This window comes from Rhododendron vialii, chromosome 3a (assembly GCF_030253575.1).
Source record: "Rhododendron vialii isolate Sample 1 chromosome 3a, ASM3025357v1".
Classification (NCBI taxonomy): domain Eukaryota; kingdom Viridiplantae; phylum Streptophyta; class Magnoliopsida; order Ericales; family Ericaceae; genus Rhododendron; species Rhododendron vialii.
This window is the reverse complement of record NC_080559.1, coordinates 24021842-24035918: the sequence shown is the minus strand read 5'-3', so window position 1 is coordinate 24035918 and position 14077 is coordinate 24021842. Positions and strand designations below refer to the sequence as shown.

General features: G+C 39.7%; 1 protein-coding gene across 1 annotated transcript; it reads left to right on the top strand.

The window, feature by feature from the left end:
* Positions 1 to 990: 990 nt before the first annotated feature.
* Positions 991 to 12414, top strand: LOC131320592 (cytosolic endo-beta-N-acetylglucosaminidase 1-like). The gene is made up of 11 exons (XM_058351333.1): positions 991 to 1553; positions 4222 to 4359; positions 4548 to 4657; positions 4737 to 4848; positions 4930 to 5037; positions 5188 to 5300; positions 6049 to 6130; positions 9610 to 9690; positions 9854 to 9909; positions 10484 to 10619; positions 11382 to 12414. Exons 1-11 carry the CDS (start codon positions 1161 to 1163, stop codon positions 12228 to 12230), a joined length of 2178 nt encoding a protein of 725 aa, XP_058207316.1. The 5' UTR covers positions 991 to 1160; the 3' UTR covers positions 12231 to 12414.
* The last annotated feature ends 1663 nt before the right edge of the window (positions 12415 to 14077 follow it).

Sequence of the window (14077 nt, the reverse complement as noted above, 5' to 3'; positions counted from 1 at the left end):
TTTTTGGGCCCATTTTGGATCTCAAAAAAATGATCGGAGTCACTCATGTTATTTAAAATACTTTGTTTAAGGTCCCTAGAAAAAATAAGTTTAATCCGGTATCGGTAAGAGTATTTACGAAACATCCAAACTTTGCTCTATTGAATTCTAGAGTAAAGTTTGGATGTTTCGTAAATATTCTTACCGATACCGGATTAAACTTATTTTTTGTAGGGATCATAAACAAAGTATTTTAAACAAAATGAGCGATTTCGATCATTTTTTGAAACCCAAAATGGGCACAAAAAGGTATTTGTATCCACCGGTACAGATTTTTGATCTGTACCAGTAGACTTTCTGATTACAAAGAATGAAAAAGCTACTTGCACTGACCAAACTCCTACCGATAGAGTATCGATGGGCACGCAAGATCCATTTCGAATCCCGCACATATGAAAAAAGTACATTGTCATTGGAGATGAATTTTTAACGTTTTTACTCAAATTTTTAAGTATATATGGATTAAAAAGAACGAAAAAAGCTATTTGCATTGACCAACCCCTACCGATGGAGTACCGATGGCCACACGGGGCCCACTTTGGGTCCTGCACAAATAATCCAAGCCAATTTTGAAATTTGAATGAAAAAATAGAAGATTGAATCAACCACTTATACATATCGAATCGAGCTAATTTTTTACTGGTCCATTCATTTTTTTTTAAATTATTGAACTGCTCAGATTATTCGTGCGGGATTCGAAACGGGCTCTGCGTTGCCGTCAGTACCTCAACGGTAGGAATTTGGTCGGTGCAAGTAGCACCACTCGAGATTGGAGATGCTGTCGTACCATTCGAAAAGCAGGAAATACTTCCCTTAACTCAAACGGATCGAATCAATCACTAACCCGAATAGCACGGAGTAAAAAATTCCAAACCCCAACGTTGACGCCAGCGACTTTTTTAGAACTTTCACACCATAAATTTTCCCTCTCAAGTCTCAACCTCTCCTCTCTCCCACTCACTCTCTCTTTCTCTCTCTCACACACACACTCTCTCTCTCTGCGTCTCTCAAGTCCTCTCACAGTCACAGCTCCCTCCCTTCCGCTCCTACCTTCACCGCCAAAACCTTAATCCCGGCTTCGAAACCTCCTCTACCCCATCCTCAACTCTCTCTTCCCCGCAATGAACCCCACCGCCGTCGCCGGCCCAACCCACTCCCCCGCCGGTCCTCCGCCGTTCGACCCGTCAAGGCCGGCCGTCCCGGTCTCGTACCCGATCAAAACCCTTGCCGAGCTCGAGTCGAGGTCCTACTTCGACTCCTTCCACTTCCCCTTCAACAAGTCGTCGGTAGTTCTTCGGAATGGTAGGTGTTTGGCTGACCGGCCGAGGATGCTCGTGTGCCACGACATGGCGGGAGGGTACACGGACGATAAGTGGGTGCAGGGGGGGAGTAATCCCGAGGCGTACGCGATCTGGCATTGGTACTTGATGGATGTTTTTGTGTACTTCTCGCATAACCTGGTTACTCTGCCGCCTCCGTGTTGGACTAATGCCGCCCATAAGCACGGTGTCAAGGTAATCATAATTTGCTACTCCCTCCGTGCCGAGTAAGTACCAAAAAGATTGTCCTGCAATCCGAAAACTTAACAAAAATAATACTCCCTCCTCCTCCTCCGTCCCGATCCCAATTTGTTTGCTCACAGGAAATTCTCTCCAATTTAATAGTAACTCAAAGTCCAAGCCTTTGAAAGTGTCCAGATTTCCAAACTTACCCTTCAAAAGTGAAAAGAGTACTTCAATTCAAAAGGCGAAATGATTGGAAAGGATAAATTTGGCAGTTTGCCAAGTTTTTTTTGTACATTTTATAACAACCTAAAATAGAATATTTAACAAACAAATTAGGGTGGAAGGAGTATATTTTTGTGCACAGATGTTCGAACTTCTTTTTTTTTTTTTTTGGGTTTGTGGATAAATTAAGAGAACACGATCGATTCTAGTAATTAAGCACCAAAAAATTGGAATTTTTTTGGGACATAAAATGCTTTCATTTTAAGCTCTCGTTTTGCGGACTGAACAATCTTTCTGGAGGGAGTCATTACATTCTTTTTAAGTACTTGTGTTTTTGGTGTAGTGTAATTCGTGAGTTGACGTTCGAATTGGAGTGAAGGGACATAATTTGGATTTGGTCTGTTTGTAGAGAGGGATTGTCTTGGGTTGAGCTTTTTGAGTTGACAGGGTTAGGGGGATATGATTAGAGCTTGTGAATTTATTAATTTCTTACTTCGAGAAGTTTAATAAAGGCCAAGGAAAAAGGCAGGACTTAGGCTGTGCTCCACAATCCAAATAAGAACTTTTTTTTTGTTGAATAAGAAGGTTTGTTCTCCAAAAAATAAGAAGGAGGTGCTTATTTTTCAGAATTTATATAGGAACCAATGGGCGCCGGAGAGGGAAATCGTATCAGCAGCCGCGCCGGGCCATTTCCGGCCACCGGACGGCCGATCCGAGCCGTTCAAAAATTCTATAAAAAAAAACCAAGGGGGCCGTTGCGGGAATCAACGGCATCTGAGGTGTGTAGGGTGCTTGATCCGAGCACCCCTTTTCCGTGTACATATGATGATCATATATACACGGAAAAGGGGTGCTCGGATCAAGCACCCTACACACCTCGGATGCCGTTGATTCCCGCGATAGCCTCTCGGTTTTTTTTTTAAGAATTTTTGGACGGTTGGGATCGGCCGTCCAGTGGCCGGAGACGGCCCGGCGGGGCCGCCAGTACGATTTCCCTCCGCCGGCGCCCATTATCATAGCAACAGTCTTATTTTTTGTATAAGGCAACTTCAAGCTCAAAAATCATGTGTTTACGCAAATAATTTTTCTATCACTATGGATCTTGTTTGATAGATCTCATTGAGATATTTAATACGGTGCAAAAAAAATTGATTTTTTTTTTCATTTACATGATTTTTGAGTTTGAAAATGTGAAAGGAACTTTTTATTTGGGTTTTGTGGAATGACCCTTCTTATTTTTGAATGAGAAGTGGCAAAATAAGTACTTATTTTTTAAAAAAGTTTCCGGAACGGGGCCTTAGATGTTGGGGTGACCAATGTGAGTACAACCAAGGAAAAAAAGAAGAAGTTACTTCTAGAAAAATGGTATTTCTTACAAAAGCGACATTTTTTTAAATTGTTAGAATTTTAGGTATTGTGTAATATGAAAGTAAGTACAGAAGTCATGCCATATTTTCAAAAGAATACTCATGAAAGAGAGAAGCAACAACGAGAATTCTATGAAATATAAGGGACCATTTTATGCATATTAATCCCGTGAAATGATATTGGTACCGACAGTACCATAGGAAAAATGCACCGACGCCTCAGGCCATCGGACGGTTGATCCGAGCCGTCCAAAATTTTTTTTAAAAAAAACCTAGTGGCCCTACACAGGAATCAATGGCATCCGACCTGCGTAGGTGTTCGTCGGATGCCGTTGATTCTCGCATAGGCCCACTCGGTTTTTTTTTTTTTTTTTTTAAATTTTTGGACGGCTTGGATCAGCCGTTAGGTGGCCTAAGACGGCCCAGCGCGGCCATCGGTGGATTTTCCCTACGCTATTGGTCAGTACCAATAGCAGGACTCATTAATCCCCCCGTCCCATACCGAGAACCTAAAAAAATACATTTTTCTATGTAAAATAACTTCAAACTCTTTTTCGGCATGATACTAGATATCAACATTCTCGTTTCACAGATTGGACATCCTGTTTGCCGTACGAAGGGAGTATAAGAATATAGAAAATCAAGGGGTAGTATAAATAATTGCTGGGGTGACCATGGCAACCCTTGGACCTCTCTAGCTTCGTCCTTGATAGAGGCATTTGTGTGCATACAATCGTTCTACTCGAGGGAGAAAGCTTATTGGAAACCCGAGCACGGGAGAGGGAGAAAGCTTTGAGACCCCAAGAGAACCAATTTGTGTTTCTGCAATAGTTGAGTATTGTTGTGCTTTATTGAAATTGCTTTCAGTTTATTTGTGCAAATTAATTTTTGAGGGGAAATGCACCAAGCTGGGAAGTCAAGACAGTTCTTCCAACGTTTGGAAGTAATAGTTGTGACGTAAGCCATGGATAGTTAAAGTAGTGGGGGTTATTAGTTATAGTCCAGAGTCATGTGTTTAGAAACTTAAAAAGAATCTAAAAATGTTCGTTGAACATAATTTTTTTCCCGTCTGGCTATGATTTATAAAGGTACTGGGGACCTTCATCACCGAATGGGATGAAGGGAGAGTTAATGCCAATAAACTGCTCGCGACAAAGGAGTCTGCTCGCATGTATGCTGAGCGCTTGACCGAGCTTGCAAGTGCCTTGGGATTTGATGGCTGGCTGGTAAAATTTTCTTTCCTTCTAGGAAAAAAAAATACAGAATACTTCAATATAATGAATTCGACGAGAATGTGTCAGAAGAAAACGAATAAATCGGAGATCGTTTCCTTGGACTGTCATGGGTCCCATGAAAGTTTTTCTGTTTACCATCTTTCTCTTGTTGCCATTGATATTGGATTTGTTCCTTGCAGTTGAATATGGAGGTCAATTTGGGTGTAGGAAAAATTCCTATTTTGACAGAATTTGTCAGCCATTTAACCAAGACCATGCATGCCTTGGTGCCCGGATCTTTAGTCATATGGTAAGTCAAACCAGACTATTCTTCCTTTAGTACTAATGAATTTATGTTTTTGAACACACTCCTTTCTTGTTGACTGCAGGTATGACAGTGTTACAGTTGATGGCAATCTAATCTGGCAAAATCAACTGAACCAAAAGAATAAACCTTTCTTTGATGTATCTGATGGAATATTCCTAAACTATTCTTGGCTGGTATTGAATTGTTGTATTTTTCTGTTCTTGCGAAGTTTGAATTTGTGGCCAGAATATATTCTCCTTCATTGAACTGTACAGAAGGACTATCCAAATCGTTCAGCTGCTGTTGCTGGTGATAGAAAGTTCGACGTCTATGTGGGCATTGATATTTTTGGGAGGGGCACATATGGTGGTGGACAGTGGAATGTAAGTGTAACATTAAACTATGCTAGATGTTTGTATGGCGATAGAATTTATGGTGTACGGTGGGTTGTAACAGCTTTTTAGCTGTTTCTTATTTCTTAGATGAATGAATGTCTTAGATGCCACATACTTATAGTGACTTTTGCACCTCAGACAAATGTTGCACTTGATGTAATAAAAAGGGGCAATGTGTCAGCTGCCCTATTTGCCCCTGGATGGGTCTATGAGACTAAGCAACCACCTGATTTCGCAACTGCTCAGAACCGGTAATATACTCATAAACTCATTCTTGTCACAAATCGACTGTTATATCTACTTTCCAAAGATATGGATAATGGACTTATACTATTGGATGTATTCCAATTTGAAATTGCAGAATCACATAGCTACAGTAGTGTAGCAGCATCCCTCGTCTTCTATTCATCTAGTTGTCATAATCTATTCCCCGCCAAAGTCAAACATGGTGCCCAGATGAAAGCATTCAAGTAGTTCACTGTATCTTTAGTCGAGTAAATGGTTAGAAAACGTGCCACATCTATGTTGCATACTGTGTTCATTGTTTAAGTTTTATGATGTCATACAGCTGTTATCACTTACGCACGAGTGTCAAGACTTTCATTAGTTTTTAAAGGTTAACAAGTTTTATCTGTTTCTTATCTTCTGTACTTTGTACCCATTCCTGTCAATGTGCTATTTTCTCCAAGCTTTGATTGAATTATTTTGTCTCGCTAAAGTTTTTCTCAATTCAGAGGGAATAAAGAAAATAAGAATTCACATACTACTACAAATTGGCGAATGGGTGTGTCTGAAAATTTACCTTTTTAGCCTGTACTAGTGCAATTTCAGCATTCCATTTTATTATACCTTTTGTGATGTTAGTGTGACTTCTATATCTTGAGAATATTAGTAACGGTACCTGACACATCATTCTGCTTCATGTTTTAGATGTTAACTTTTTGCAGTCATTTTAATTGTTAATTGACCTTCATTTCGCTCATGCTTTCTATTTTTCAGTTGGTGGTCCCTTGTTGAGAAATCATGGGGTATAATGCAGAGTTACCCCCTGGTGCTACCATTCTACTCAAATTTCGATCAGGTTGAAACTTAATAGATATCTTCACTTCTTTTTTCTTTCTTTTTTTCGTTCTCCCCATCTTTCTTCGTTCTGTTTAAGGAATGGGGCATCTGAAAGTTTTTATGCTCAAGGTTTATTAAAGGTGCACGCAACCAAGGCTTCTCACATACGTGTTTAACTCCAGATAACTTTTTACCTTTTATATGAAGTAGGCTCATATGAACTTGAAATTGATTGCTTTTTAGCCATGTCATATGCATTCTAGGCCAATCAGCCTGTCATTTTACAAATTACTTTATTTAGCATCCTCTAGTGACTAATCTTGTATTCCTTTAGTGTGATGAAGAGCAATCCACATGAGCTAATAATTGATTATCAAGCATTTGAAAAATTATCTTAATTTACTCATTTCAACCAGGGAGATGTTTTCCACACTTGACTGCAAAATAGGGTCAAATGAATGCCATTTATTTTCCTTTTTACTCATCGTTGTCCTATCTCCTATGCATAGATGGATGTGGTAACTGTTAGATTTCTTGGAGAGTTCCAACCTAAAACCAATTGGCAATAGGTGGAGTAGCCTCTAGAATTTATTAATCAAGCTTGGGTGGCTTAGAGTGTTAGACTTGTCCCACATCGCTCATAAGGAGAGCTACCAGAAAGAAGAGGGGTGGGCATCCGATTCAGGAGATAGGCTGCAGTGAGAACAACTTCTCCCCAGTAACAAGACGGGACGGAGGAAGATAGGAGTAGAGACCGAGCAGTATTAAGAAGGTGACGATGTTTTCTTTCAGCTCTACCATTTTCGGCAGGAGTGTCAGTGCAAGACGATTGGTGGATAGTCCCAAGCGAATCTAGGAATTTATGAAACTCTGAAAGTGAATATTCCCCACCCAAGTCAGACCGAAGAATTTTAACCGATGTAGAAAACTGATTTTGAACCATGGCATGAAAATTCTTATAAATCGTAAAGAACTCAGATTTGTGTGTCATTAAGTAAACCCAAGTATACCGACTAAAATCATCCACAAAAGAGACATAATAGACAAAACCACCTTTAGTAGCAACCGGAGAAGGGCCCCATAAATCTGTGTGAACAAGCTGAAAAGGCGAAGTAGAAATAGAGGTACTTTTATTAAAAGGTAAAGCTGACATTTTTGCAAACTTACAACCACTGCATTCTGAAATATTACTAACTGAAATATGACCCAAATGACCTGACTTAACTAAAAGTTTTAGACGTTCACTAGTCAGATGTCCTAATCTAGAATGCCAAAGATAAAATGGAGATGACTTATGATCTAAACAAAAAGATGACGCAGCAGTGGAAGAAGGTTTTATTGGGAGATGCAAGTGCTCCAAAAGATAGAGATCACCAACTCTACGGCCTGCCCCAATCTGCTTCTTGGAATCCCGATCCTGCACAACACAACCAGAGGAAGAGAAAACAACATCAAAACCAGAGTCGGATAATTGGCTGATTGAAAGTAGGCTCAAAGACAACTGAGGAACATAAAAGACATTAGGAATAGATAGTGAAGGTGCAGTAGAAGATAGAATGGAGCCAATAGAAGCAACATGCATGGGAGAACCATTGGCTGTGGCAATACTAATAGGAAAAGCAGGTGGCACACAATTACTAAGAAGAGACATATCAGGAGTCATATGATGAGAAGAGCCAGAATCAAAGATCCAAGTGGTGGGTTGGATACCTGAGGTGGGAGAACCACGCAAACCTGAGTGAGTGGTAGTCATGGCAGAAGCTTGAGGGGAACCCCCTCGAATGGCTTCCATATAAGCCTGAAACTGTTGAAATTGCTCATAATCAAACTCTGGAGGTGCACTACTGGAGGCCGGTGCTGCCAAGGCTGCAGGAGGGCGAGAATGCTGTTGTGGTGCCCGAGACTGATGCGGGGCATGAGGACCAGTTGACTGAGTAACATTTCGTCCCTTTGGCTTGGGATGGTTAGGGCATTGATGCTTCCAATGACCCTTCTGATGGCAATAGTTACACTCATCTTCAGGAATTTGAGGCCTTGGCTTGGCCGCAAATTGGACAGGATGAGATGCTGGAGTGGGCGAGTGATGTCAATGACCGCAAATCTACCTCTGGCCTCTGTGTTTTTCTAGGCGATTCTTTTATCTCTTGGAAAGCAAAAAGCAATCTGTTATTGCTCGCTCCACCGCGGAAGCTGAATATCGTGCCATGGCCCATGCTACCTCTGAAATCGTCTGGCTTCGCTGGCTTATTTCCGATATGGGGGTCTCTGTTACTACTCCTACGCCTCTTTACTGCGACAATATGAGTGCTATTCAGCTTGCCCACAACTCGGTCTTCCATGAGCACACGAAGCACATTGAGATTGATTGTCATTTCATACGTCAGCATCTTCAGTCTGGCACCATTGCTTTACCCTTCGTCTCCTCCACATTGCAGCTGGCTGATTTCTTCACGAAGACCCATACCGCTGCTCGTTTCCGCTTTCTCTTTGACAAACTCTCGATGCTCTCTGCCCTCGCACCTTGAGTTTGAGGGGGTGTGTGAATATATATTCTGTATCTAGAATATATATTCTGTATCTTCTTGTAATATGCTATTTTAGGACATGTATCGTAATCAAATCATAGCATAATCATAGGGTAATCATATCGTAATCATATCATAGCGTAATCATAGGGTAATCATATCGTAATCATAGGGTAATCATATCGTAATCAAATCTTGTAATCTTCCTTTCTTAGGCATAGCTTTACTCTATTTATAGATGTACTGACCTCATTGTAATTTATTCAGAAATAATATCAGTATTTTCCGTCTCTGTTTCTCTGTTTTCTATCATTGTGAATATATATTCTGTATCTAGAATATATATTCTGTATCTTCTTGTAATATGCTATTTTAGGACATGTATCGTAATCAAATCATAGCATAATCATAGGGTAATCATATCGTAATCATATCATAGCGTAATCATAGGGTAATCATATCGTAATCATAGGGTAATCATATCGTAATCAAATCTTGTAATCTTCCTTTCTTAGGCATAGCTTTACTCTATTTATAGATGTACTGACCTCTAGAATTTATTAATCAAGCTTGGGTGGCTTAGATGAGCGATGTGGGACAAGTCTAACACTCCCCCTCACGTGCAGCCTGGATGCACGTGGAGGTGACAGATCAGGAGCTGACTAACTGACTCGGGCAACAAAGATGACAGAGACTTTCTCACGAGAGGTGAGACCACCCAAGACTTGGCTCTGATACCATGTTAGATTTCTTGGAGAGTTCCAACCTAAAACCAATTGGCAATAGGTGGAGTAGCCTCTAGAATTTATTAATCAAGCTTGGGTGGCTTAGATGAGCGATGTGGGACAAGTCTAACAGTAATAGCAGGTTTCTTGAAAGAATAATTATGGGAAACCGAACAGGGACTATATGCTATATGGTCCGTATAAGCTAACATTATCTTCTTCTGTTCTTTTTCTTTTGAATTGTTCAGGGTCGTGGTCAACATGTTGCTATAGATGGAGGGCAAGTATCAAGTGCTCCTTGGAACAACATTTCCTCCCAAAGCTTTCAGGTAATTTTGCCTGACTGTTTTTTCCCGTTTTCTCTTTTCTTCAGTTGTATAGGAAAGTGTATTGTCATATGCTCCCGTGGTCAATGGTGTGGTTATATCATCAGTTTTCTTCACGTGTGGCTTCTTAGGAGTCTCTTTCGCCTGACTTATGTTTACTTTGCAGCCTTGCCTTAAATTTTCTGGAGATTCTTCCTCAGACTCTATTCAAGTCCTTGTTGAGTAAGTTCTCTGGCTCATACGTATGTTCCCCTCTTTCCAGTATGTCTTGATGTCTTCTATTCTGCAACCATTTCAAAGGTTCGGTACAACTGTTAGTCCGGTAACTTGTACAAACATCGATATCGTGATGTAAGTGTCTAGAATTCTTTTCCCACGTGCAGATTTAGAATGAAACTTCAGTTCTTTCCTTCTTTTCTGTTAATGATGTTATTTAGGCAAATTCTGCTTTCCTTGGGATCAAGAAGTGGTTTTCGACACACTTTATATTGCTCAGTTTAGCCAACATTTCAGATCATTTTGTGACAAAGTCACCACCTACCACTTGAGTCTATAAATATGTCTTGCATGAATCACTATAATTTTTTCTCTCTCTGACTTATTTGGGACCTCGGTAAGATTACTTTTTTACAGTTGGTAATGGTCATGCTTTTGGATCTGTCTCCCAGCAACATACCCTTTAAGTCCATTACTCATTCTTAAAATCTCCTCTTGTGTTGGTTCTGTTTCAACAGTTTAACTTGGACATCAGAAATAAATCTGTCTATTGACTTTGTTATATGTTATCAAATGGTAGTTTTAAGGAAGCATCTTATAGCGGAGGAGGGAACATCAAGTTTAAAGGAACTCTTCCAGACGTTGGATATTTCTCAACAAAGCTCTTTCGCGGAGAGCTTCTTTTGGGGGATTTACCAGTGTACTTCACGTATTCCGTAAGTCATCTCATCAGTTGATTTTATTTGCTTGACATCTGCGTTTTAAAAAGGTCTTTCTAGTTCTGTTGAGGTCCTCCTTTTATCTGGCAGCTACAAAAACTGAAAATGTTGAACACAAAAATCTAAATTTTCTGAAGATTATGCTGCACTTGCCTTAAGGCTCAAAGGAACAAGTCTGAAGTGGAATCAGGTTTTAAGTGACTTTGAGATTTAATTCTGAAGTGAAACAGTAGTAAAAATCGATTCATCCTTGCTTTTGCAACATCGAAAGCCAAAATCCGTATAATGGAATGCTGAGTTATTCAAGTTCACTAACAATGACAAACTGTAAGCCTTTTATGCTTCCACAGGAACAATCCTGTATAAACACAAGCCCTGCTCTTGTTGCCTCTTACCTCATTTTGGCTCCATTTCTTCTAATATTTTGCCTTTTTCTACATCCAGTGATCACAGTATCTTCCTTTCGTAAAGCCATTCCATTTTGAATGAAAAGATGGTATGAAATTTACAGACATATCTAAGCAGTGCTTGACATAGGAAACCAATGGGACCAAGTGATCAAGTGCATCCTTACTTGCAATAATGAGAAATGATAACTATTCCGTAAAATCTTCTCCAAGCAGGAACCCCAATGTGTGTGCTTGCCCTAAAAACAGCAGCACAAGACACATGAGAAAAAGGGTTTTGGATTCCAGAGTATTTTGTTTTCCCCGGTTTTTCATTTTGATGTTGACAACTTGACACCGCAATCTTGTGCAGGCTAAATTGGATGGGAACTCTCTGATTGGCCTTTCTCTTGAATTTTCTTCTGCCGTGGAGGGAAAAATATCAGTGCTTCTTGCTTCAAGGGGGAATACCCTTCTTACCATGAACCAATTCTCAAGCAAATTCAACAAAGTAATTATGCCTCGTCGGGTTACTAAGTCAAAAACAGACCCGGGATGGGTAATTCTGGAGAATAGCATTTCGATGAAAGGATTCACATTAACAGAAATCCACGCTTTGTGCTATTCATCAAACCCTGAATTTGGAAAACTGAGATCAAATTTGCAAACAGATGGAAAAGTATTCAAAAGTTCCCTATCACCCAATCCAACTCAATATTCCGCCATTCTTGGCCATATCAGTGTCAAAACTTCTGGACAGGACTTTGTTTTCCCACCATCTACCTCATGGCTAGTTGAGGGTCAAGACATTGAGTGGACTTCAGTCTCTCAGAAGTCCAAGACCCTTAGTGTTAAACTCAGTTGGAGGTTGAAAGACGGGAAAACTTCACTTTTCCCGAAGTACAATATTTTTGTTGAAAAACTATCAAATCAAGGTGTTGGAAAGCAGGAGTATCTTGGAGTTGCCCATGTGGAAGCGTTTTACGTCTTTAATCTTGTAGTTCCTTCCGGAACCTCTAATCTCAAATTCATTATTCAAGTGTGCGGCATCGATGGGACTTCTCAGCCGGTAAAGGATTCTCCATCTTTTCTGATGCAGAATGTTAATCCCCCAGTCCCCGGAGGAAGATTTTGGTCTAGAAAATGTTCTACTACTAATATTATTTTTATTATCATTAGTATTATCATTAGTATTATAGCCATTGTCACTGTTATATTCTAGTAGGATAATATCTTGATAAGTATTCAATTATGATAAGATAAGATAATTGACAGGAAATTACTCTTCCATTATTTAATATGAGAGGAGAAAATGGAGGAATAATAATGTTGTTTGTACCTGATATCGTTGTAGCATGACAATTTATTTGCAATAAGAGTTTGTGCCGATGGAATCTACTTTTTTATTTGCATTTGTCAAACTCTTTTTCTTTTCATCTGATACACTCCTAGTCCACCACTTTCGATACTTATATATGAGTACGGATTTATGGCCTTGTATTACAACTTGATGTTAAGACCATATGGAGCCGGACAAGAATGGCGGCCCTTGTATATGTATGGTTTATTACAACACAACTTCAAATGTGAGCGGCAGGGGCATGGGCGGAGCTTTTTCGAGCTGGCGAGGCCAGGGCCCCTCGCTTCAAGAAGAAAATTTAGTTTTACTTGCGAAGCCTTGCAGACTTTATTTGGGTTTATAGTGTGTTTGAGTTATATAGTATATAGGAAACTTTCGTATTTTCCCTGTCGAAACAAATGCCAGAAAGTGAAGTTCTCTCTGGATTCGGTTTTGATAGAGTTGGAAGAAATAGAGTTGGTAGAGTTTGTGATGTGGCAAACTCTATCTCTATCTTTCTTGGGGATGCAGACAATTTCAGCAACAGAGATTCTTGATCTGCGCAGAGGGTTCTGCGGTAGATGGTCAGCGACCAACGCGGAGAGTTCCGCGACAGGTAGGCACACAGTTAGGCTCGCGGTCAGGATGGGCCTTGGGCTGCGGCCCAAGTCGGTTGGAGGAGTCCAACTGTCACTTAGAGTTTGCCTATAAACAATGCCGGCCCCAACATTTGAGTTGCCCAAACCCAACTTCATATTGTGTTGCCCACTTAATATTATGTCATACAAAATTTAAAAAAAAACATACGAGTACCAAAACAAAAACAAAAATTACCCATCAATGTTACATTGTTCATTGAGCTTGAATAACATAAAAGAAAAAATCAACATCCAAATATAACTCTAGTTATAGTGCTTTATAATTAACACCATCCAATTCGAAGAAAATGAGTTCTCCCTGCATTTTTTGTCAATTAAGTCATCGTACTATACTTATCTAAGAGCTCAGAGCCCATGCCGCTAACTTTTGATTTTTTGATTTTTTGGGTTTTTTAGTTGATATATGTGAAGATAACGCCTGCCTCGAAAAACATAAAAAGTTTAAAAAGTCCCCCAAGTGCCCAAAAATACTCTTAGCGGAACGGTGCCTCATTTTCAATTGAGTTCATAGTTAATCTATTTGATCTCTCTTGCGAAATGGTAGTTCGGAGGTAAAAACAATAACCATATAATTAGCTTGCTCGATTTATTTTAACTATGACTTTTCTTTTTATCAAATGTAACAACAAATCACTTATACATTACTCCACTATTTTGTTAGTTAAATTGCAAATTTTCAACAAAATAATTTAGTAATTTGATTTTTGTAATATTGTGGATTAGGAGGAAAAGAAAAAGTGGTAGGAAAAAAATGGAGTAATATAGAAAAGATGAGGTTGGGAGGCCTGGGAATTGAACTTAGGCGTGGGAGTAGAACAAAAATGGGGTAACAAATAAAAGATGAGGCGGCTGCAGCTTGTGGGAATCGAACTTGGGTTGCCCAAAACATTTCTAGAGAGGATTTCCAGTGAGAGAAAGTGCAAGAGAGAACTTTTTTCAGAGAGGAATGAGAGGACTTGTAATCTTTTGTTTTTTTTGTTTATAGTGGACTAGTGTGGCTCCGGAAATAAAGGCAAATTGTTGAACCTCGTATATCTATGTGTTCTATTTTACTGTTCCTCTTTCTCTTAT